The 25,399-nt window shown below is 48.1% G+C and overlaps 1 protein-coding gene across 3 annotated transcripts in view; it reads right to left on the reverse strand.

The window, feature by feature from the left end:
• Window positions 1–544: 544 nt before the first annotated feature.
• Window positions 545–25,399, reverse strand: part of WWC3 (WWC family member 3) — a 108,197-nt gene continuing 83,342 nt past the window's right edge. For 2 of the 3 annotated variants that reach the window (XM_019651206.1, XM_019651205.1), the window contains 15 exons: window positions 25,332–25,391; window positions 24,760–24,849; window positions 23,375–23,940; window positions 18,567–18,687; window positions 17,742–17,816; window positions 16,906–16,992; window positions 15,677–15,869; window positions 14,137–14,466; window positions 13,551–13,702; window positions 12,222–12,387; window positions 8,834–8,995; window positions 6,082–6,174; window positions 4,207–4,434; window positions 3,638–3,765; window positions 545–2,239 (listed from right to left, as the gene is read on the reverse strand). In XM_019651206.1, coding sequence (XP_019506751.1) covers window positions 2,173–2,239; window positions 3,638–3,765; window positions 4,207–4,434; window positions 6,082–6,174; window positions 8,834–8,995; window positions 12,222–12,387; window positions 13,551–13,702; window positions 14,137–14,466; window positions 15,677–15,869; window positions 16,906–16,992; window positions 17,742–17,816; window positions 18,567–18,687; window positions 23,375–23,940; window positions 24,760–24,849; window positions 25,332–25,391 — 2,518 coding nt within the window. In that variant the 3' untranslated portion in view covers window positions 545–2,172. The remainder of the gene's footprint in view (window positions 2,240–3,637; window positions 3,766–4,206; window positions 4,435–6,081; window positions 6,175–8,833; window positions 8,996–12,221; window positions 12,388–13,550; window positions 13,703–14,136; window positions 14,467–15,676; window positions 15,870–16,905; window positions 16,993–17,741; window positions 17,817–18,566; window positions 18,688–23,374; window positions 23,941–24,759; window positions 24,850–25,331; window positions 25,392–25,399) is intronic. The other variant, XM_019651207.1, reaches the window with a different exon arrangement.

Raw genomic sequence — 25,399 nt, forward strand, 5'->3', positions numbered from 1 at the left:
AGCAGACACAGGTGGGCAGGCGGGGCAAGCGGACGGGAAGGCGGCCACCAGGAGCGCTCCTCGGAAACCAAAGCAGGGGTGGCCATTGCTTGCTTCTGCTGGGATGTTCTGAAACCCTGGGGTGGGGAGGCACTCCAAACGGAAAGCTGCGTATGCTGGGCAGTGAGATTTATGAGAAACCCTCACCTGAGGGCTTTCTGCAGGGCCACAGAGGGTTTGCCCCACATTGCTATTCAATGGGGGTTGGCGGAAAAGTCACCTCAACCCACCAACTCACTGAGAGCGAGCTTCACGTGGCTGCTGCTGAAAAGCAGCAGCCGGGCCACGTGGCCAGGGGACTCGCCCACGTCCAGGGAGCCGTGCACCTAGGGCATCAAAATGATTTGCCCTTCACCCACCCCCGAGTCCAGTGGCAGACAGTTTGGGGTGGAGGTCAAAGTTTCAACAGCTGGGCGCATACAGAGGGCCTGCCATTGCCCTCAGCTACCCAGCAATGCTGTCTGCCGCAGGGCAGTTCTGGCAAGGAGCCATGTCTTGTGTGTTTCCACCTCTGTTGTGGGTATGTACACAGAGATTAGGCAAAAAAAAAAAAAGCGAGACTAGAGGCAGAAATACAGAGCAAGAAATGACAACTGTGAAAAAGCATAGGTTCAGTCTTACCACCACCGACAAATTCCATTGCCCGTGACAGGTCGCGTGTCAGTGAAAGGCTTTTACAAAATTGATTTTTAATAAATGCAAAAGGGAAAGCAGGTTATACAAGGGGGAGGCTGCAGACTAATGAGAAGAAAGCGACGTTGATTAAAGGGGGCCATTTCCAAGGGAGGGACAGAAAAATCTAGCAAGAGAGTTCTGTTTTCTTTTATATTTCGCGTGACCACCTCATTTACTTCCCAAAGGCCTCATCAAGGAGAGTGCATTTCATATATAATAAATATGTATTAGGCAAAATAGTGATATCATTTGGCATTTTAAGAGAATAATGGTGTATTTTTATTACATAAAAAAATTTTCCTCGTGAACTACTTCTATGATTTCTTAAGAAATATGGGTAAACTCGAGTATTGGGGGGGGGATTGTGATTTCAATCAAATAAATCAAATACTCTCCTGGAAGTGACTCGCTGGGTAACTGGAGTTACCCACACATGCTTCCCTTCACTAAAAAGCGCCTTCAGAGATCATCATGTCTACGGCATAACCGTCATAACCGCTGATCTGTCTCCATCAGCGGATTCACTGACTCACAAAAGTGTGTGTTTCTAGTTCCCTTTCACTTTCCTTCATGACAGAGCAGTAGAACGGGAGCTCCAGCACCATCTTCCTGGTGGGTCATGGTCAGATGGAGCATACTGGAAAGGCAGGGCTGCCTGGGGTCTGGTTCAGGGGCAGTGTGGGCAGCCGCCCACTATGGACAGGCAGGCCAAAGCCAGGACGCCAGGGGCTCTGTGGCCTGCTTCAGTCTCATGGGGAGCACAGAAAATGGCGTGCTGTGACAACACAGAAATGAGGGGCTCTCAGCACACAGTCCACGTGGGAGACAGAGCTCTGCGATGCTCTCACGTGCAAACCACAACTGAGCCACCTTGGGGGGACCTTAACAGAACACAGAGTGTGAAAGTGGACAACATGCATGATAAAGGCACACATGAGAAACTTGGAACAAGTGACTGACGAATTTAGCACATAGTGTTTGCATTTCCGTGTCAAAAACAAAACCGGCCCCAAAGTTCCATTCTACTGCATGACAAATACCGAAGAACAAAATTTCAGTCTTAAAATACATCTTAAAGTCAGTATTTTCCTTCAAGGAAAAAAAAGTACTATAAATAAATTACAATACAGTGAATTTGCCTGAACTCACTTCGTTTCTGTCTTCCAGCCTTTAAGTCAAATAAAACAGCATAAAAACTGTACATTCTTAACATGATAGTTGATCTTTTATAAAATAACTTGTCTTCAGAGATGTCAATTTCACAACAAGGGAAAACCAAGCCCTGTTGCCGTCACTATTATAAAATATATATGTATAGATATATGTGCTTGATTTTTTTTTACAAAATGTGTATATTAATAGCTTTGCACAAATATTTTAAAGACAAATTTAGCTAGTCTAAGAACTTCATGAAAATAAAACAGGCAGATAAATACTTCATGTGTACAAAGCACTACATCAAACATCGTCGGCGGGCAGAGGAGGTATGTTAATCCTTGGTCTTGTAAAAAATGCTATCTTCTCCCTGGGATTGGAAAGAATTACATGTTAGAAGCTGACATAAATGCAATGAAAGCTGGCAGGAGGCTCTCAGCATCAATGATAACTGAATTCAAATCCCCAACAACAAATCTGTTTGTATATAGTTTCTCTACATTTTAATGGAAGTTACAAAGCCCCATGAGAGGAAGGGTTTGTCTCCGGCACCTAGAACAGTGCCTGGTATACAGTAGGTGCTCAGTAAATATTTGCTTTATTAATAAATGAAAAAACTATGCAAATGAACACGTTCTCAATCATACTTGAAAGAAGATATTTATAGTGTTTTATGTTCTTTTATGATGGGGATGTGAAAATTCAGGATATAAAAAAATTAAGGCTAAAAGTCAGGCACCTATTATTTAGCCATAAAAAGGAATGAGGTTCCGACACCTGCTACAGTGTGCATGAACCTCAAAAAATATTATCCTAAGTGGAAGAAGTCAAGCATAAAAAACTACATACTGTATGACTCTATTTATCTGAAATGTCCAGAATGGGCAAAGCCATAGAGACAGATGGCGGATCAGTGGTTCCCAGGGGCTGGGGGAGGTGGGAACGGGGAGTGAGTACTTAATGGGTACAGGGTTTCCTTTTGGGGTGATGGCAATGTTTTGGAACTAGACAGGGGGCAGTTGCAGAACATTGCGACTGTGCTAAATGCCACTGGATCATTCACTTTAAAATAGTTCATTTTATGCTCTGTGAATTTTACCTCAATTTTTAAAAAAGTCAGACACAAAATAATATAACTGTATAATTCTCCTCATATGAAAAACAAAAACAGGGAAAACTGATCTATGCCATTCAAAATCAAGACAGTGGTTACTGTGGTGTGGGAAGTCCCAGGGTTGCTGATAACATTTGATTCTTGCCACGCAGAGTTTGTGACAAATCACTGAACTATTTCACACATAGGATATGCACCCTTTCCTGTATGTATATTATGCTTCAACCAAAAGTTAACTAAAAAGGCCAAGGTGATACATAGATGTGTGTATATATAGATGTCAACTACTGTGTTGTTTACAATAGCAAACATTTGAAAAGAAGGCTATAAAATAGAGTATTGAGGTAAATGACCTCTATTAGATGAGACATTACAGCCATCAAAGATAAAGGATTATGTGGCAACGTGTGATACTTAAATTTTAAAAAGCTAAATGCAAAATTGAACCCACATTATGATTACAGGTAGTATGAAAAAAACACAAAACAGTGTCTAGGAAAAACAGATCAGAAGAAAACCAAAATGCTAATAGCAGTGGGGAGTCCTCTTTTGTTCTCCATGTCCTGTAGGTTTTTTTCAAGAGTTACATTTTTATAATGACAAAGGTTCAAGAGTAAAAAGAAGCAAGAAACCGAGGCGTGTGTCTCTCCCCACCTGAAGGTCTGCACTTGGATGGGCTCTTTGTGGTTCTGCCCGCGCAGCTGGCAGACCCCTTTGGAAGCCTTCTTCAGCATCTTCTCAGCTGCCTGTTCTTGATGGAAGTCAAGTTTGGTCTGTCTTGTCTGAAACAGCAACATTGGATAAACAAGATGTTTTTACTTCTGGTTTTTAAGGAAGAATCAATGAAGGGGGGAGAAAGGCCTACCCACCCACTAACCCTCAGGGAATCTTTGTAGGAGCCACTCAGGGCCACTAGGCTCATGCCTCACAGACAGGGGACCCAGAATACCCCACCACGATGTGGGGAGCAGGGATATGAGCAGGGGGGGCCAGGGATCCCTCCCTCCAGCCCCTGTGCAGCCCCTGCAAAGCCTAGAGCTGTGTGTTGGTACCACCCAAACACCAGGCGCCCAGTGGCACACGGAAGGAGAAACCCGGCTCCTTACAACAACCAGCGCTTAGATGGTTTAAACAATAGCTTTACCATCTGAGATGCTTACTGCAGAACCCAAGTAGAATTGGAGCAAAGGGCAGTGACTGTGACCAGACCCTGGGCTGCCTACCTGCCTCTCTGCTTCCTTCAGCAGACTCCGGAATCGCTCGTCCCTCAGCACCCAGTGGGGGAGGTCGGTCTGGCCCCGGAGCTGGGCGTCCTCCAACCGCTGCCTCAGCTCGCGAAGGGTGCCGATCTCCTCGTTCAGCTGCCTCTGCCGAGTTCTCGACGCCTGGAGGTCCAGCTCCAGGTCCAGGGAGGTGCGGGCCATGAGCTCGGCCAGGGATGACCTACAGGACTGTAGGACACAACAGCCATGAGCACACACACTTGTTAAAAAACAAACAAACATATCTCCAGTTTGATATCAAGTTATGGCAGCAAATTGTTTTCTTTATTGATGGCCTATGTATTTGTAAAAGTGTGGAAAAACAGACCCTCTCATATGGGGGTGGTGGGATCAAAACTGGGCATAAACTTTCTGAAGCGCCATTTGACAATACAGGTCAAAAGCCAAAAAATGTGCATTTTCTTTGGTTCTGAAACTTCATTTTGACTTGTGTTTGAAAGGAACAACTGATGACGTGCAAAAGTGATTGAATTAAAGTTCATGACAGAAAAAATTCTAAATATATAACAAGAGGAAACTGATTAAATAAATTACAAGACCAGCAAAAAAATGCAGCCATTGTAAAAAGTTGACAAACTATACTGACATGGAAAAATCTTAATAATCTACTATATAAGGAGGAAAAGCATGTCATAAACCATATGAGCGCTTTTTGTTTAACAAACCATCATACATCCATGCATGCATGCACATACACGTAAGCCATCAGACTTTCCTCCCCATGTAAGCCTCAAGGAAGCAAATGTGCTGTGTGTAAGACAAATCCTAAGATGAGAAAAGAATTTTGTTTGTGGAGTAGAGAGCAGTACTTCCAGTCCAATGGGAAACAACCCTGGGAATGGCAATTAGGGCAACAAAATCAAACCCATGAGCATATCAGTATTGTTTAGTGGACTGAATAACTGTACGCTTTTGACACACACTGACACCACTTTGCACATATACAGAATTTAATGCAAATACATGATGTGACTTAATAAATACAAATTCATTTAAAAGCACTGCTGAATTCATAGCAGAGCTCAGTGGCTCTCAACAAGAGGTTGCTTGGCCGCCCAGGGAACATTTGGCAATGTCTGGAGACATTTCTGGTTGTCACAACTGGTGGAAGGGGGTGCTATTGGCACCTAGTGGGTGGAGGCCAGGGGTGCAGCGCCATACCCTCCAGGGCACAGGGTGGCCCCACAACGAAGAAGGATCCAGTCCCAAATGTCACCAGTGTTACTGCTGAGAAAGACGTTTGTAGCTGAATTATGTATTTTCTTATCATTCTCAGTCAGCGTCTACTCTAAATACAAGTGCCACATGGAAATCAGGGATTTTTTTTTCACTAAAAGAATCATTGCCCGGAAAAGATAGGGGAGCACTAGCTTACAAACTAAAAGCAGCAAACCTTTGTAAAGTGGCGTGATGTGGAGAAAAACCCTTGGTGGGTAAAGGAAATGAATGAAAACTGTAGAACACACTAATGTAGAAGAATGCTTGCTCTATGTGGAAAAACTCAAATTTGCTAAACGATACATACGCCCCTATCAAAAAAGAACCTCTTATATAGAACGGTCGGGTTTTTATTCATTTATTACATTTAAAAGTGTAAAGCTCATGACTTACCTTAAATCATGACATTGCCTTAGGAAATTAAGAAATACTGGTAATATTTTGACATATACGCTTTTAAAAATCATATCTAAGTAAACAAGGACATAACTATATTACCCTTGAACTAAAAGTACCTAAAAGATTACCATTTTTAAGGTTTGTCAAAATAACTCCCAGGGTAAGTATAGATTCCATATTAGTTTATGTGGTACACACCTGCTTATAGCGAAGGGTTCGTCTTTCCAAAGTATTTCGGACAAAGGGGGACTTCCGGGGCAGTGTTGAACTGTCACTGTCACTACGATAAAGCTGCACGAAAAAGAACAAGGTTCAGAAACACTTTCTCAGAAATTCGATACTCCTTCTCTCTATGTATTCTCAATGGAATTATCTCGCTTCTCCTCACAGATACGCAAATGTACTTATGACTTTTAGTGCTTTTACCAACACTTCTGGTTTCAGTAAAAACAAAACCTACACAAGAGTTTTAAGTAAAATGAAAGACAAACAAAAACAAACCAAATGAGCAAACCAGGCCCCAACCCCAGCCCTCCTTCATGTCCATCAACCGAACCACAGGAACTTTCCAGGCTAATTGAGTCAACAACATTTCTGTCCCATCAGTGTGACTTGATATGATGTGTGACGGTCATGAAAGCCAGCACTGTCCTCAGCGCTTTTCACTTTTCATCGTTCTCCTTTGCTGCATTTCTGGCTTTGGCAGGAGCTGGGAAAAAAATGGCTTTCCAAAAAAGAGGCTCGTTCCTGGTAGTAGGACAAGCCAACATCACTAACGCCCGCTCTGCCCGTCAAGGGAAAAGGTCTGCTTTTAAAAAGAAAAATAAATAATGCCTTCTTTATGGGAGCCAAGACATTAGGTATTTCATTTTGTGGCGCGTTCTCGCTTCAGGACCAACATGTATCTGTGTGAAAGCCAAAGTCCTTGCCTCCCTGGACTTATTTTCCACGCCAATTAACCCCAAATACTGAGGCAGGGCTATGGCACCGCAGCTCACATGCCGCCGATCATTACAAACATATACAAAAACAAAGAGGCCTCTCAAACCACTGCCAGCACGCGCATACTTTTAGGCCAGCGCAGAACCCAGGACAGGAATTGGAAGCCTTTCTCCGGGGAAGTAAAGGATTTCCTCCTCTACCGCCCAACCCTTCTCAACAGGCAGGCTTGACTCCACTCCCCATGTTCAGCGAGAGTCTAGAATAATGAAGGGACCTGAGGATGGCCTTCAATCTAGTCCCTCCAGCTGCTCGATTAAGCATCAGTCCCACAGGGCTGAAGCCTGATGGGACAGGAGCGCCCCGGCAGGACCCTCGGACACCTCACTTCTGTGGAAGGAAGAGCAGCAGGCCCGTGAACATGGCAGAGGGGTGGCTGGGGCCACCTGGGGCCCCACCCCTGCTGTTTGCTCTGTGCAGTAGAGGATTAACCTTGCTCCAAGAATGGTTTGGTCCTTGCCCAGCTCCTAGGAGGTGACCTGTAAGGCCCCAGAATGTCCTGCCTAAGTGTCTTTGTTTACTTGGAGACCTTGGGCCAGGTCACATAGCCTCTGCTGACAATGTGATTTATGGTGGGGGCCTCTGGCTATCAGCTTGACCTCTGCAGGGCGGGAAGTGGGATGGAGACTCAGATCAGCTGTGCAGGCAATCAACAAGCCTACATGACCACCCCCCATAGCTGCCCTGGACACCAGGGCTCAGGTGAGCTGCCCTGGTGTGCAACTGTCCATGCGCGCTGCCACCTGTCACTGCTGGGAGACACAGGGGCTGTCTGCACAACCCGACTGGAGAGGCCAACTAAAAGCTCGTGCTGCGCCTCTTCCTTCTGCTGACTTTGGTCTATATCCTGTCACTCTAATAAACCATAATTGTGAATATAACGGCTTCTCTGAATTCTGTGAGTCCTAGCAAATTACTGAATCTAAGGGTAGGCCTGGGACCCCTGAACCACACTCCCAATATTTCCTGCATGGGTCTGAGGGTCTGTTTCTCTCATATGATCTGACCTTGGCTTTGCCCTAATGGGGCCAGCTCCTTGGCAGCCCCTTCAAGGGAACGTGCTTTCTTCAAGCCCAATTCAGAGGAGTAGGAAGGGTAAACGTTCTCCTCAATGCAATGGCCAGGCCACTGTGTCAGGACCACTTATCCTTAAAAATCCCTTCTCTCTCCTAGTCCATGCTGTCATTGTCACACTGGCGCTATCTGCCAACCTCCAACATGCTGTCCTGTCTTCAAGGACCACAGCAGGCTGCGTTTCCCGCTCCACCTAGCTCAGGGCCCTTAGCCCTGTATGCACGTTAGAACTACCTGGGAGTGTCCCAAAGCTCTGAGGCCCCGGCCCCGCTGTGACCAGTGAAAAACCTTGTGTGTATGGGGGGTGGGGGAAGAGGGGCCGGGGGGGGGTGGTCACAGGCACCAGCAGTTTGGGAACTCCCACAACGTGACAAGATTGCAAGGTACAGCCAAGGTTGAGAACCACCCAGCATCTCCTGCCGTCACCTGTTGGGTGTGGATTTACATGCGGGGGACTCAGAGCCCTCTGGCTCTGTGCCCGAGTGTTCTAGGCTGCTGCCCTCCCTGGCACCCTCCAACACAGCTGCACTTCAGGCCTCAGCGACCCGGCTTGCAGATCTCAACCCCACTCAGGAGAGTCCCGATTCAATTTGTTATTCCTGAGACTGATGTAGAAATGAGCCGCTCTGCTTCCTGACCACGAGTCGGTGCACATAAAACCCTGAAAATCTGGGGGAAATGTACCAGAATCCGGAAGAAACCTAGTTAGGGGACATGAAAGCAACATCGGTTTCATATCCACATAAGCATGCTGTTCATGTATTGGTATTATTTGTGAGAACACATATGTCTTTTAACATAAATAGTAAAAAATAAAACACAATGAAGGGGGGAAAAAGAAAACTTCTACACAGGTGGCAAAGGAATGCCCACTTACTCTGCAAACATACTGGCTTCGAGCCCCAGGCGAGAAAGTCTGTGAACGGACTATGGTGCTGCTCCGGGAGAAAGGCGCCCCGCGGGCCCTGCGACCTGGCCGCTCCTTCGGAAAACTCACTACTTCTGGAAAGAGGTCTTCTGTGTTGGTTTCCTTATCAACCTAGATGGGAATTCATTCGTTAGCATGAGTTTTTCTAGAACACGAGCAATCAACGGTGCACAAACAATCGTCTCCTTGCCGTCTCCACTTGGAGTTCTAACTGGCATTCACACTTAACACAGCCAAAACCGAATTTCTGATATTTGCCCTCAACACCTCCTCCTCTGAAAAGGGTCTCTTGCTTTCCATTTTTCATGCAAAAAATAAAAGTCTTTGGGTCACCTTGGACTCTGCTCTCTTTTGCACACCCTCTATCTGGTCCGAGATCAAATCCCTTTGGCTCTATAGTCAAGATTACGCATGTTTTGGCCACTTGTCACCAACCCTCCCTCCGGGTCTCCGTCACCTTGTGCCCTGTTAGTACAGCAGGTTTCTAACCCAGCTCCCTATTCCATGCCTCCCCTCCCGCTTCAACCTCCTCCCAACACAGCAACCAGGATCCTGGTACAACGGAAGTCAGGCCCAGCAATGCCTCTGCTCAATGCACACCCAAACGACCTGCAAATAGGTGTTCGTTCCCTCGGGAGAAAGGAAAGGGTGCCTAAGCTGGTCCAACTTAATCAGTAATCACGGGGACACAGTGAATTCCTCACAAAGGCCTCTGTGGGGCTGGTCACGTACACTCTCCAACAAAGATAAGTGATTACAGAAGTCAGTGTCTGCTCTTTCTATATCTGATAGAGGTTTCAAAATAATTGCTTCCAGACCTGTTCCTGCGACTCCCTGACTCCAGGTGCTCGAGGACTCAACCTTCTCTGTACATTCTCTCCACCTGATGTAAAACGGCTTCCTTGAATGTATGGAATGCACCAAAACCGCTGACACACAGCTGTATTTTCCTGTGCCCTCCTGCCTACATAAGCACCCCCAGCCCCCGCCTTCCTAAGTCAGACGCTGCCTCAAGGCTTCTTGGTACTCTGCTCTCAGGGATGTTCTCAGTGGGGCCCATGTAAAAAACTCTTTTCTTAAATCGACAAAGGTTCAAGTCTTCTTTTCATTAACAGAACAAATGCTAGCATATGAATGTTCACAGCAGCATTATTCAAACAGGCAAATGCTGGAAAGAGGGCACATGTCCACAGATGAACAAGTGGCTAAATGAAATGTGGGAGAATGCCCATGCAGGGGGATACTCCTCAGCTGTGAAAAGGAGGGAGGCCCTGAGAGATGCCACAACGTGGATTAGGCCGAGTGAAAGACGCCCGACACAAACGGTCACACACTGTGTGATACCATTTACACGAAACATCCGGAACTGACATATCCATAAAAACAGAACGCCGGTTGGTGGTTGCCAGGGGCTGGGGGTTGGGAATGGAGAGTGACTGCTAGTGGGCACAGAGTTTTATTTTGGAGTGATAGAAGTGTGTGGGAACCAGACAGAGCAGGTGGTTGCACAACACTTAGTGGACACGATGCCACTGAACTGTTCAGTGTGCAATGGGTCATTTCATCTTATGTGAATTTCATGTCCGTCAATTATTTTAGGGAAAAATCAACGAAAACCCTTAAGTCAGATCATGTCGCCCCTGGACTCAAAACCATCCACCAGTTTCCCAACTGTCAGAGAAAAAGCGAGAGTCCTGAGTGGGCCCTGTGTGATCTGGCCCCTTTCCTCTCTCTGTGCTGAGCTCCAATGACTCCTCGCCACCCCCACCCCCGCCCCCATGTCCCTCACGCCTGCTCCTGCAGCTCCCTCTACCTGAATGCCCTTCCCTAGCCCTGTGCAAGGTTCCCGGACCTCCTTCCTTATCGCCTCTGCTCAAAACCTGCCTTCCCGATGAGGCTTCCTTGCTTGTTTATTGTAAAAGACACACGAAATGTACCACCTTCACCATCTTTCAGTGTACAGTTCAGTAAAAATATTCACATTGTGCTGAAACAGATCTCTGGAACTTTTTCATCTTCCCAAACTGAAACTCTGTCCCCACTGACCACTAACCCTCCACCCCCTCCCCAGCCCATGGCACCCACCATTCCGCTTCCTGTCTTAATGAGTTTAACTACTCCAGGCACCTCATATAAGTGGAATCACACAGTATTTGTCCTTTTGTGACTGAATTATTTCACTTAGCACAACATCTTCAAGGCTCATCCATGTGTAGCATGTGACATGACTTCCTTCCTTCCTAAGGCTAATGTTTTATGGTACATATACACCACTTTTTCTTGGTCCACTCATCCATCGATGGACATGTGGATTGCTTCTACCTCTTGGCTACTGTGAACATAAGTATGCAAATATCTCTTGGAGACCTGCTTTCGATTCTTCTGGATGAATACCCAGTAGTGGAATAACTCGGTCATATGGTAGTTCTATTTTTTATTTTTTGAGGAACCACCATACTGTTTTCCATAGTGGCCACACCATTTTACAATCCTGATCTTTCCAGAATATAAATGTAACTTTATATTTCTAAATGCAAATCCTTTCTAAAATGGGAAATCTTTCTAAAAATGCAAACCCGCTTCCCTACCATCTCATCCTCCAGTGGCACCTTTGACGGTCTCAAACGCTGCCGTATTTTACTGATTTACCTGTCTGTTGCCTGCCTGCCCCCTAAGGGCAGGACTTTCCATTTGTTTTCTTTGCTGTTGCCTCTGCAACGCCTAGCACATACACACAGAAAGAGAGAATGCAAACGTGGTAAAGAACCAACTGTCGAGGCGTCTAGGTGAAGGCTACATGGGTATTCGTTGTATTCTTCTAGCAGCTTTTCTGTAGATTTGAAGTGTTTCAAAATGAAAAGGACGCCTCACTGTCCCTCACAAAGGGACAACAGGAACTGCAGCGTCTAAACCCATGGGGCCCCCTGAAGACGGGACTGGGTCCTCACCAGGTGGCAAATGAAAGGAATAAGCATCGACCCTTTTCGCTGTAGTCATTCTTTCTTTTTAATTGAAAGTTGGCAAACATTTCTACGGTCCCTGCCGGGCCCATTAAGTCATTTATAGATCTCAGCCAGTCACTGCTTTCCCCGGCTCTCCGTCTGTCAAATACCGCCTTCCCTAGCACCCCCTAACCCCACAGCACCGTGTGTGTGTCACACCACGCCCTCCAACAGCCACTGTCCCCGGGCTGTAGAGGTGAGCCACGTCATCCTCCTCCTGCAGAGGAGCCTGTCAGCTGCAGCTCCCTTGAGCCCATCTCCTCATCTCACCTGAGGACGTGGGGCCTGGTGTGCCGCAAAGCGTCGGGGGCTCCACACAATCTATGTCCACTTACCTTTGCAGGCGGGGGCTGAAGTTTCTCAGGGCTGTAAGGATCTGCCTGGCCAGCAAACGGGTGTCCATGGATGGAGTCGACCCCAACACAGCAGGGCTCGGGGTGCGGGGGGCTGGTCTGGGCACAGCTGCTGCAGCCACTGTCCACCGAGTCGGCCTGCCAGCTCCTAAAGGCGGACATTGCAAAAGCCCACAATGCTCATCCAAAGGGGCGAGTGCACTGCTGTGTTTAGAGCACAGAAGCAGAGATGCCTGCTATTTGCTTCCAATGATTAAAGACAGTTGCTTTTCTCATACAATAAAACGAATGTAGCATTTCTCGGGAAGACAATGCTACAGGCCTCTCACTAAGAGCGTCTGCCTTCATCACCCAATCGCACCCGCTGAAAATGCCAGGATCCTGAACCCCCTTCCCGAACCCCTCCCAACCTTCTGCCAGGTCCCCAGTACAATACCCTCCCCCTTGGCCATAGACTTCCCCACCCTAAAAGAAATTCCTCTCCCCAATACATTTAGGGAGAGCTCTAGGAAGAAGCAGGGAGCTGTGGAAATACGATGCTCTTTATGGAAAAACATAAAGCGATATGAAGATGCCTCCGGAAAGGATCAGACAGAAACCAGCTCACTCAAGGTGCTGGTCGTCTGAATTGTTCCTCTATGGAAGGCAGGGCTGTACCCAGCCAAGGGTTCACCAACAGGCTGCTTCAGGTCAAATGGAAAGGCACATCGCACGGTTCCATTTGGATGCAATGCCCAGACTAGGCAAATCCGTAGAGACAGCGGGGAGATTAGCGGCTGGCAGGGGCTGAGGATAGGAGGAATGGGGGTGGCTGCTAATGGGTATGGGGTTTCTTTTTGGCATGATAAAAACTGATTGTGGTGATGGTGGCACAACTCTGTGACTGTACTAAAAACCCCTGAATTGTCCACTTTAAATGGGTGAATTATATGGCAGGTAGATCATATGTCAATAAAGCTGTTAAAAAAAACCTTAAAGGGACCTTATTGTATTCAACCCTGGCAGAGTGGAGTCATTCAGTAGTCCTCCTCTTTAAGAGAAATCCCCAAACAGAAGAAGGTGAAAAGCCTACTTGGAGAGCAGGGGGACAGCGGTCAGGGTAGCGCCCTCGTCCAGATCGGCGTTCAGTTCCCCAGGAGAACCCTGACTTCTCTGAAGAGTCACCCAGCACTTTCTGAGACGTGTGAGTGAGAAAAGCAACTCGTACCCAAAGATGCAGCTCCCGCCAGAGAGCCAGGGCTGACTAACACAGTGGCTGCCTCGCCCCCCACGACATGTGCGCCATCTCTTTGCCAGTTCAAGGAGCCTTACCGCTCAGACACGGCCTCGGCCTGCTCTTCCTTGCGCTCCATATCCAGGATCTCCTCCTCCGTGTACTCCAGCTTCACCCGCTCCTCGGCCAGCTCTCTCTCCACTGCCTGCAGCTGGGCTGTGGTTCTAGCCAGCAGCACCGTCACAGCGTCCTGCAACAGGAAAGGGCCATTTCTGAGAAGCTGCTCAGGCTGACAGCTTTTGGAAGCAAAGCAGGGAGCAGGCACGGACCCACCCCAGAGTGCGGTCCCTTCCTCCAGGCTGGTGGCAGTGCTCAGCTGCTCTTCAGTGGGAAGACACGCACCCCAATGTCAATAGCAAGACAAGAACTTGGCCTTTCCGCGCATCTCTGAGGGCTCAAATTTAAAAACCACTGATGCACCACTCACGATCACGAACATGTCTACATCGAAAACACTATCATGACTGGCCACTCACATTCCATTTTTACTAGTTCCCTTGAAACTCTGCTTCTTCACAAATATGTTCTAAGACTAAGCCTACAAAGATGCTTCTTAGACATGACCTCGCCCAGTAAAAACCAGGAAAGCAAGAATGAGTGGCCCCGTAGGCCAGGTATACCCACCGACTTCCAGGCGGCAGCAGCGGCGGCGGCAGCAGCGGTGGTGGTGGCAGCGGCGGCAGCGGCGGCGGCGGCAGCGGCAGCAGCGGTGGTGGTCGCGGCGGTGGTGGTGGTGGCAGTGGCGGAGGTGGTGGCGGTGATGGCAGTGGCAGCAGTGGTGGCAGCAGCAACGGCAGCGGTGGTGTGCGCAGGCTCCCGGGCGCCGCTTTCCCCGGCCCGCTCCCTCTCCCTCGCCCTGGGTGGCTCAGGGCTGGTGAACACCTGGACCGAGTACCAGCGCAGCTGCATTTCACTCGGACCATCACATTCGGCCAAGTTAATTTGAGCTATGCCCTGCACAGGTGTTAAAAAAAAAAAACGGCAGAACAGGCACTGAGTGATGTTACTTTAACAACCAATGGGAATCTAAAACAGCAAGGTTGCCCCCTTCAATCTTCACCAGAAAGGACATAAAATGTTTCATTGCTATTGAAAGGGCTGCAGTAAAATGAACATGGTCACAGGGGACCCTAATGGGGGAGGCTCCTCCATTGCTTATTCAGCCCAATCAGAAAGTGCTAGAAGGGGAACAGGGGCAGAGAATGGACAACCTGGGTTGGCGGGTGGGGCTCAGGGTCTGCCACTTGATGAGCTGCTGATGTTCCCAGGAATTTTTGAAATCAGGCCTACCTGAACTCTGCAATCTTGGATATGCTGCTGAAGGGGCGGGACAAGGGGCAAAATTCCAGCCCTGGGAAGAAACCAGCCTGGCTTCCAAGTCCTGGCTGGCCAGTGGATGGCTGCAGTTCTACAGACAAACTGCTGACTCGCCTGGTTCCAGGGTTGCCAGATAAAATATAGGGCATCCTGGTAAATCTGGATTTCAAATAAACAATGGGCTTTGAAAAAGTATAAGTACGTCCCAAATATGGCATGGGACATACGCATACTAAAAGTATCCATAGATTATTTGAAATTCAAATTTAATGACCATCCACTTTCGTTTTTTTGCCAAATTTGTCAACCTTCCTTAGTTCCCTCCACTGAAAATGGAGATAATTTAGAAGCTATAGCATCGGAGTTTTGCAAGTATTACTTGATATATTTAAGGGACAAAACATGTAACAAGATAACTGGTTTTATCATCCCTTTCTATACCCTTGGTTACAGAGACCTAAACTTAACACAACAATTTCTAAGCAATCCACCATAGGAAAAAGGAGGGGGAGGGGAAGAGGGGGAGAGAGAGAGAGAGAGAGACAGAGAGAGAGAGAGAGAGAGAGAGAGAGAGAGGAAAGGAGGGAGGGAGACAGAGACAAAGAAAGCGAGAGAAAAGCAGAAAGATAAATAAGACAGAAAGACTAAGAAAGAAAGAGAATGACAAAAGGTAGAGGGATGGAGAAAGACAAAAAAAGAAAGGCAGAGGAGGGAGGAAGAGAGACAAAGAAAGGCTGATGGAAACATAAAGAAAGGAAGGACAGAGGCAGGGAAGGGGAGAAGAAAGGAAATGTGTGTGTGAGGAGGGAAGAAGGCGGGGGCGCTGTCATGCGTGCACCAGTCATACCAGCAGTTCCTCCTGCAGCTGCGGATTCACTGAACATACATATAATTGAAGGGACTTCAACGTCAGCATGCTTGAATGCACAGGGATTCTGAAAACGTCATTAAATACCAGCGGGGCCTGGAATTCCACAGCTTTGGAGCAGTAAGTGTCTGGTGTCCCAGAGTCCAGTGGTGGCAAATAGACTCGGATGTGTCTGGAAGCAGAGAGGGGAGGAAGAAGCAGACAGAGTACGGCTACTGACAGGTGGGCACGACGACACACACGAACATATATGCATGTGTGTTCCCCTCTGTGGATGCTCACAGGCCGAGCCACAAAGTCTGGAGAAAGCCCTTTTCTCAACGAAGAGTAAGCCCAAGGAACTTACGTGCCCCTGGAGATGGGGAAAAACCCACCCGCAAAGAGACCCACTTCAAAGGCATCGGTTAGGACTTGACCGGGGTCAAGCAGAGGTTCCGCTTTCCCGTCTCTCAGGGAAGACAGCTGCACTGATCTCCCCAAGGCCTCCTTGGCTCCCTCTTGAAGTTCTGCCTCACCTCTAAGGCTGGTTGTCCTGCCCTCTGCACCAGCACGGAGAGGCCCAAACTCTGGTGAATGAGGTAAGTCCATCATGGGGAGAGCAAGCTCCCAGAGGGGGCCCTCTGCCACTTCACCCCGGGCTGCTTCCCAGGCCTTTAGAAGACCAGCTTATAAAGACTCATGGGGGAAAGCGTGCCCTCGGGCTCGAAAGCACCATTACAGGTGTGCTCACCCACCTGGGTAACTAGGCCCTCTGTCGGGCACCCACCTCAGGCTGTAGCGCCTCCCAATTGGTGACAACTTATATTTCCTTCTCCCCTCAGACAAGGACCCCTGATCCATGGCAGGGGCCTCTTCAGGCACCTCATCAGATCACAGAGCCAGTGCCACTTTGTCACCACCCAGCCCCGTGACCGGGATGGACATTTTAAGCCCAAATGTGGCCAATGACGGGCATGTGGCACTTTCTCAGCATCGCTGCAGCACCTAAATAACTAGCCTGGCTCCATTAATCGTCTGCGTCAAATAATAAAGCAGACTTAAAAAACAAAAACTTACAGTCCTTTCTATTTCAGACAGACACTCCCTGGTTTTATTGTAAATTCGGGTTCCAAAACAGTCATTTCCCCACCCCAGACTGCCAAGCAGAGCAGGCCAGGGCAGAGCGGTGTGCGAGAGGCCCGGAGGCAGTCACCAGCAAGGGAGCTTACATTTTGCAGTCTTCCTTCACGACCAGCCCGGCAAAGTTCTTCAGTTGGAGCACATTCACAAGGAGACATTCGCTGGTACTGTCGTGCCTGCAAAGTTAAATGCAAGTTCACAGACTGCACGTTCCCCACGGTGGAAAAGTCCTTTCGGTTCAACTATAGCAGTGGCCCCTAACTGAGTGGGGTACATGTGCATGTCTGGAGACATTTTCTACAGTCATGACTGAGTGGGGGGAGAGGGTGCTACTGGCATCTAGTGGATGGAGACCAGAGACGCTGCCCAACATCCCACAGTGCACAGCACAGCCCTCAAAACAAAGAATGAGCCGGTCCCAAATGTCACTAGTGCCAACACTGAAAAACTCGACTGGAACGACAAGAGCGAGTAAAAGAGAAACAATGGGACGCACACACCCTGCCTTGCTAGCCTGACCACTGTTGGTTACCGCCTTTACTGAAACTTACTAGAAGCCAAGAAGCTGTGCGCTGCACACCAGCTGGTTACTCACTCTGGAGAGTAGAGCCAGCTCTGCACAGAAATGTGCGACACTTCCCCAAGAGGCCCACCCACTTTGGGTGCCCCTGCGTGACAGCCCGGAACCCCCCCTCCATGAGGTGACAGTTCCCAGCAGTGGCTCTGTGTTGCAGGGCAGTGACGGAGCTGCTCTTCGCCATCTCTCCTTGCAGCCACCTGTCCCATCACCTGAGACGGCTATAGTGGACTCCGGGTATCCGGGCCAGGAAGGAGACCCCAGATCAGGTGGGTCCCTCCATCCCTCCCAACCTGTGCGTGGAGGTCTGAGTCGCTGGGCGGGCCCCGAGGAGCCTTCTATACTCACCAAAATCCAACGTGGATCTGGGGCCCTTCCACAGCACAAGTGTCTCCATGTGCAGACTCATCAGCATCTTCATTCCTGAGCATAATAACCAGAAAGTCCCCGGGGTTACTCCATGGACAACTGGTGCCCGCAGGTCTTGCCACGCTCGCTCATGTTAGAGGGTTTCGCACTGAGAGGAGCTTTATTAAATTGCAACGTAAGTAAAGAACGTCTTGAAGTGACTGAATGGCCACAGAAGGTCCCTGAGTCCATGAGGCAGCTCACTGGGGACCTGCCTATAAGCCGTCCCGTTGTTGGGACAATAAATTTGCATACCTTTCAAAACCACATAGGATACTCAGGGCAAAGTTCAAAGATGAACTTTTAAACAGTTTGTAATAAGTGTGATGAAACAATGGCATCAAAGATACCAAATAAAAATAACACCCCAGTCCCAAAAGGTGCTCTGTCATTGCAAAGTGATTCCTCTAGCTAAGGGAGAGAGGGTGGGAGAAAGGGACCAAGTGCCTTTCTAATGAATGTCCTTTCTAGAAAAGCTGGTCTCTCTCCTACAAGTATTCTCCTTTTCCAGCTCTACTGGGCTTAAGCCTTAAATCAGCCAGGGCCAGAGAGAGAAGTCATCCTAGACCACGGAATGAGGGCCAGCCTCCAAACGCCACACATGAGCCCGAGGAATTTTCTTTGCAGGTTGCTGAGGCCCAACCGCCAAAGTAGAGAGAAGCCAGAAAAAGATCCTATCCCTGGGTCCACACCAAGTGTCAGTACACAGATGTGTCTGTGGGAAGGCTGCTTGGGGAGGAGGAGATAATAAGACCAGCTTCTAACCTTTTGGTTGGAGGTTCAAATACCCCGCTATCGCTCGCCAGCGAATAATCCGACAGGCACTTAGAGACGCGGCGCGCTCTCCTCTCCAGCCTCTTGGCGCTGTCTTCTCGAAGGGTCACTGCTACAAATGAGAGACACACTGAGCTCAGGAGGAGACAGCACCAGAGGCCAGGGACCTTGGTGCCAAGAAATAAACACTAGTTAGAGCACACAGCAGGTTACTAAGCGTTCCAGAGATATGCACATGTCATGATATGTACATGCATGCGCTTAAATACACTGCACTCGACTTGGTTTAATATTGAAAAATAGAACAAATAGACTTCTGGCTACTTCTTTAAAAGTTCCTTAAACTGTCATAAATCTCTTTTCACCTCCTAAATGAAATCACAGAATATAAGATGATGGTGGGAGCCCCTTCACATCGCACTTGGAGAGACTTCCATACGCAAAAGAACGGGAAAGAAACGTTACCCCAAATGCAGGCAGCAGCTGTGCTCTCCAAGTGGGGAAATAGGGGTCTTTTTCATTTCCTTCTTTATGCTGTTTGGTATTTTCCATATTTTATACAGTAAACATATACTAGTGTTTTATAATCAGAAGACAAAATTTTTTAAAACTATCCAAATAAACCCTAACAAAAGGTCATGAATTTACGAGACTCAGAGGACACAGCTGAGCCTAGACTCCGCCTTTGAAAACTTCTCCTTGTGCCATCTGTCTAGCTAATAGCAGTACCCTTCTCAGCAGGCCCAGGTTTGCTTCCAGAATCGCTTTCCAGGTGTTAAAAAGCTAACATGACTAGGCAGCTTATTTTTGTCTCATACCTATTTTAATGAAGAAGCCAAAGACGTTTGTTGTCTTTGTGCTTTTCTTCAGCCATCTAAGCTCCAGGAACTAAAAATCTAGACACCTGTGCATTCCCAAGTTCAGGGAAATGGCAATTCCACCGATGACCATCTCTCTTTCCAAGCAAATTATTATTCACATGCCAATTGTAGCCAAACACATTAAACAACACAAAATAGGGCTGTGGCCTTTGGTCTCGTGAGCTTGACTGCAAACAGCAGCTGACCTCCCTAAGGTCTGCATGCCAAGCCTGGGGGCTGCCAGGTCCCCCTCTGGTCAGGGTCAGAAGCCACTGGCACTCTGGGGTGGCTGGAGTCACCTCTCTCAAACTGTAAATCAGGACTCCCAAGTCCAGCTCTTCTCGTCACCCCCAGCTCTGAACTGCAGATGGAACCTCTCGGTTTGCTGCACGGATCCCCAGCAAATGAAACGGCTATTTGCCCCCCCAGCCCTGAGACTCTGCACGGCTCCTAGACATGGCCTTCCATTCCTTTAAGGAAATACTACCACGCAATGCTCCTCAGTACTTCCAGTTAGCCCGATGGTGCGGCTCTGACAGAGTTTCTCTCTCAGTGCAAGGAAGGCGGACGGAGAGAGAAGGGAAAGGAAGGGATTCATCCTTGGTGATCCCAGGCTCAGGCACCGCATCCACGGAGCAACTGGAAGCAGAGCTGATGAGCGGAAATACCGTCAGCAGGTGCCCTGGGTGAGAAAACCCCCAGCAGACCCCACGCTACACACCCTAGCCATATGCTCTCAGGCTTCAAGGCCACGAGATGGACCATGGACAGCAATGGCAACAAAGTCGGGATCGTTTTTAAAATCTCTGACCTTTTCATCAGTAAACACAGACAGACAGACAGTCAGACAGACACTGACACCTAAGGCCAACAACACTGCTTGGCAAAAAGGAGGAAAACACAATGAAAATCACACTGTACGCCAAGCTGCCAGCTGGCATCTAAAATAATAAAAGCCATCCAAAAAAATGTCTGGGGAATAAATATATAGAAGAATAAACACTTCAAGCTTTTAGAAAAGTTCTTACACAACTGTAGTAGGCATGATGACTATTAATGTTGAAATAATAATAATGGTAATTGTTGAGCTACATTAAAGTACAGCTAGCTATGAGATATGCCCTCCTTGGCCACACCCCAACCATCCTAAATACACTGGTTCATTGCACAAAGATGTGCCACAGCCTGACCAACAAGGTGAAGGAGAAGTCCAAGGTCACTTACAGTGAGTGTTTCTGTCGAGCCGCATGAGAAAAGATTTAAAAAAAAGCACAAAGTGAAAAAAGCTGCAGAATTTAAGCCACCAATTTTAAACAGAGTATGAATATAATAAAAACAATGAGTACATGAGCAAAGTTAAGATTTTCATAGATTTAGATTAGCAAATACCATTGGGAAATAAAAATTGCAAAGGATTTCAAAGTGATGACACATTTGACTTTCAAAATCCAGAAAAGATGAAACGATAGTAAAAATGTAAAAAATGTTCAAGATTACAGTCAATTGCCCAACTCCCCTGAACTACCTTCTGAGCCTTCAAGACTGATTTAAAACACAACGGAAGAAATTATCCCTAGGGCTTGCCTTGGAGGTTTGGAAAACTTTGAATTTTATCTTACTAAAATTTTATCTAACAAAAACTTGCCCGAGGTCAAACTTAGCCTGGACTGTTCCTAGCTGGACTGGAATGGGAAGTCAGAGGGTAAACTACGTGACCTTGGGCATCAAAAATGAAGGGCTGGGTAACATAATGGGTGCTAAGATCCTCGCCAACTTTATGAAGCTACGGTGACTCCAGGCTCAGGCATTCCCAAAAGCATCAAGGGAAGCAAGGAGTCACCCTGTGCCCATGTCTGAAACGGGTTACCCAGCCCTCTGCCAGCAGCCACCAGGACCCGTTCACGAGTCAATGATTTCTCGTTTGTAAGGACCCAAGTCAACTGACAGTGTCATACACGAATGTACCACCAGGCGGCAGTATCCGACAGTAGCATATGCAAATACCTCTCAGTCCAAGAAGTTGGAAGCATTATGCCGGTCACAAAGTGGGAAGGAAAAATTAAGAATTAAGGATCAGAAATTATGTCAGCTCTTCTCCTTCCCACCCTGTCTTTCCCCTGGCCTCAAAGGGCCCTTGGGCGTCGTGTGGATTTTCTGCATGAGACTGAGTCTTGTATCTCAACCTTTAAAGAGAAGTTGGCATGGGGGCGGGGGCACTGAGAAAGGAGGCTTAAGCAACAACAGATGTGCGATTCAGTCCTTATTTTGTATTTCCTTTCCTTATGAAAGGAGTAAACATGGAGCCCTGAACTTGTGATTATAAAGAAGAATAAAGCAAATGAATGTCACCTGTATATGTGAATTACAGAAACACTGTATCTGGGGATATGAAAGGTGTGTTTGCAAACACAGAAGGTAAGACACCAACATGACAGAGATGCCAAAAAGCCCCAGGGCTGCCTCTAACATGATGGATCTCTGGTTAAACATGCAAGTGTTCACAGAGACGATTATTTTGTATATATAATAACCGGCATGGTTACATAGAAAAACACTCATGGGTAACAGAATGGCGGTGAATGGAGGAGCCCATAAAGATCACCTCATTTAAGGGCAGGAAGCTAAGACTCCAATCACATCCAGGGATGCGTTCAAGGTCACCCAGCTAGTAAATCAACAGGGCAGGGAACAGAATCCGGGTCTCTAAGCTGTTAGTCCAAAGCCATTTCCACTCCACCACACTGATTTTTGTATTCACGTTTTATTTCTACCCTTTGCTGCTAAATTACTCAACAGTACGTGCCCAGGATTTCTCCCCCTCAGCACTACTGACCTTTTGGCTGGGTCGTTCTGTGGAGGGGGTGGGGGCTGTCCTGGGCACTGCAGGGTGCTCAGCAGCATCTGCGATCACCACCCACTAGATGCCAGTAGCACCTCCCTGCCAACCCACTCAGTTGTGACCATCAAAAACGTCTCTAGACATTGCCAAGTATCTCCCAGGGGGCAAAATGTCCCTGGTTGAGATCCACTATGCTGTACAAATTATCTAGTGCTCTCCTAAAGGAATGTCTAAAGCAGTTTTGCTGTGCAAATAAAATGAAATGGGCCGAACTTCAGGAATGAGAGGCCTTGTTCTTGACCCTTTTTCAAGCTTAAGCAAGTTCAAGTTGCTGGAGGTGGCCTCAAAAAAGCAGACGGGGTCAAGATGAGGAGGGCTGAAGCCAGGCCCTGCTTTGCGCACAAGCCATCAGCCGTTTGCTTTTCCACATGGGCTACAAGCTGACAGACCCTGGGACCAAAAAGAAGCTGAACCAGCACCGACTGGATGGATGAAGTTCCCATGGCTACATGTTTCTTGATTTGAAGACCAGAGAAATGGGGCCGTAGAAGTGACTGATGCTTACTGGCGTGTCTTTATGCCAATTACTTTCCCTTACTCTTTTGATAGAATTACGTCCTTGTAAACTACAAGGACAAAGGATGAAGAGCTAAGTCATGGGGACAAAGGAAGTGGAGGTTTCCATGGGGCTACCGCAGACATTGGTCCATGGGCTAGTCTGAGGCGGCACACACAGAGTATTCCACGTGCCCACGCCCTGGAGAGCGTCTTGAGGCCCGAGCGGCTCTCTGCCAGCCTCTGAATGTGGAAGGCTATGTCGTTCTCTCCCTCCTTTTCAACAATGAAGCACATCCTGAAAACAAGCCAAATACCTGGGAGACTCCTTTGCCAATTTCAGTGGCCTTTCTAGGACACAGACAGGAAGCACCCACATGACAAGCAGGCCAGTGCCCTTCCTCCTAGCAACAGCCCTAAATTCAAAGCTGGCGATGTAACTGAAGAGCCAGCTGGCTTCAGTGTGATGGCACACAATTTCTTCCCTGAATGGGAAGCCTTTCTTCCCAGGGCCTGGAACACCCCCAGGATTTGGCAATACTTACCTGTGCCCGTGGGAGCGGCAGCCACTTGGGGTCCTCGCTCGCGAGGTCCTTCCCTGTCCACGGGGAATGTGTGTGGCTGAAAGGATGCCGTGCCCGGCAAGTCTTCATCCCCCAGGGCAGAGGCCTGAGCCCGCAGTCTGTCTAGGGCACCCAGGCCTGGCACCTCCAAACTGTCCCCCAACGGGGCCAAGGGCGAGTCGCGAGAGGCCGGGAGGAAGGGTGTGTCCAAGGGCGAGCTCGGGGGAGACAGGGAGGACAGGGAGGAGCGGGAGGACAGAGACGCCAGGGACTGGGGCGTATCCAGGGAGCGCCTCTGCTTGTGGAAGCCCGCGGGGCCCGGAGGGTCTGAGAAGGGGGCCTCTCGCGCCAGGGAGTCAAAGGGAAGCAGATCAAAGCGCAGAAGCTGGCTGCACTCGACATCAGGTTTGTCATACTGTGGCAGGCCGTAGATGTCAGTGAAGCTGACGGAGCTCAAGGAACCCCGGCTGGAGGCGAGTGAGCCCCGGCTGGAGGCCAGAGACCCACGGCTGCTCCCCGAGGACACCGTCAGGGTGCTGGCAGACAAGCTGAAACGAGAGAGCCCTCACCCTTAGGGAAAAGCAAGCAGCCTGAAGATGGGCGCTGGGGCCCACTGTTAACTGTGAAGCTGAGCTGCTAGTCTGTTTCACGAGGGAACAGCATCCTGCCTCATTCTCCATTAACCGGAGCATGTCTTGAAACACCTGTAAGCTTCGTAAGGCACCGCCAGTAAGACTGTCTTCATTTTTTTTTAATGTTGGAAGAGAGCACTGGTTAACATCAAAGGGTCATGTCTGAGTTCAAGGTCTAGCTCCAATGTGGACTAGCTGAGTCCACATGGTCAAGTTATTTGCCCTTTCTGAGCCTCCCACTTTCTCCCTGGGGGCTGTGACAAGAAGAGGTCCTGCCTCCTGGCACTCTTAGGAGGGATAACTGAGAAAATCATACATAGAAAGCTCTCACCATTATGCCTCACAATACAGTAAGGACATGAAAACAGGAGCTATTACTGAGCATCCAAATCTTATTTTAAAAATCCATATCCTTAAAAAAAAACTAGAAATGTCCTTGTGCACATATGTAGATGGATATACACACTTCTGAAGCTGTGAATGACAAAATCCTTGCGTAAATTTGACTTCAGACTTGTCATTCTGCAGCCAAATTTGGTTCTCCTCATATTCCTTTATCATACATGAGCAGCTCCTCTTAAAAATATAATGTACCCACTTTTCCATTCTGTCTTTATACCCCTTCAGGTTCTAAATTCCAGTGGAGAAAGCCAAGCTAAAGGAAATTATGAAGTTCACGGACATGTCATTAGAATATGATAATTAGGTCTCGTTTTCTCGTTTAAAGTTACCTACCTTCTTAACTGGGACTGGAGATAGGATGTTAAACGGGTAGCTTCTTCCAGCTGCATAAGTAGACAATTTCTTTTTTCCTGAAGTAGAATTCTGTAGGTAAGAAAATAGTCCATTGGTGGATTTCAGAGATAGCAACTGTATTCTGCTAACAAGAAATTCAACTCTAAATTCCCCCAAACAGATTGAGGTTTGAATGGCTAAATTCTACAAGGCACACCTAGGTCATAAATGTCAAGAGGTGTTTTTGTCGTGCTTCAAAATGTACCACCAGCACCCTGAACAGTGCCTGATAGATACACTGGAGCTCAATGCATTGGGGGGGGGAAGGGGGAATGGAGGCGTAAACAGAAAGGTGGACAGTTGGATGGACAGATGGATGGGCAACTGGATGGACAGATGAGTGCACAGAAGGGAAGGCACACGCTCCTTCCACCTTCTCTCTGCTTAGCGAGGAAGCAGGCCAGGCAGCAGCTGCCCTAAGCAAAACCCTTCTCAGGCCACGTGCAAGTTCCCCAATGCAGCTTTTCGAGTTGGCTCCTCACTAGAAGCTGGAACTCCGGGAGCCAGCCCACCTTTCTGTGGCACCCTGCACAGACGTGGCCCGGGCTCGCTGGATCTCCTCCTCCAAGCGCCTCCTCTC

Source organism: Hipposideros armiger, unplaced genomic scaffold (assembly GCF_001890085.2).
Source record: "Hipposideros armiger isolate ML-2016 unplaced genomic scaffold, ASM189008v1 scaffold_155, whole genome shotgun sequence".
Taxonomy (NCBI): Eukaryota; Metazoa; Chordata; class Mammalia; order Chiroptera; family Hipposideridae; genus Hipposideros; species Hipposideros armiger.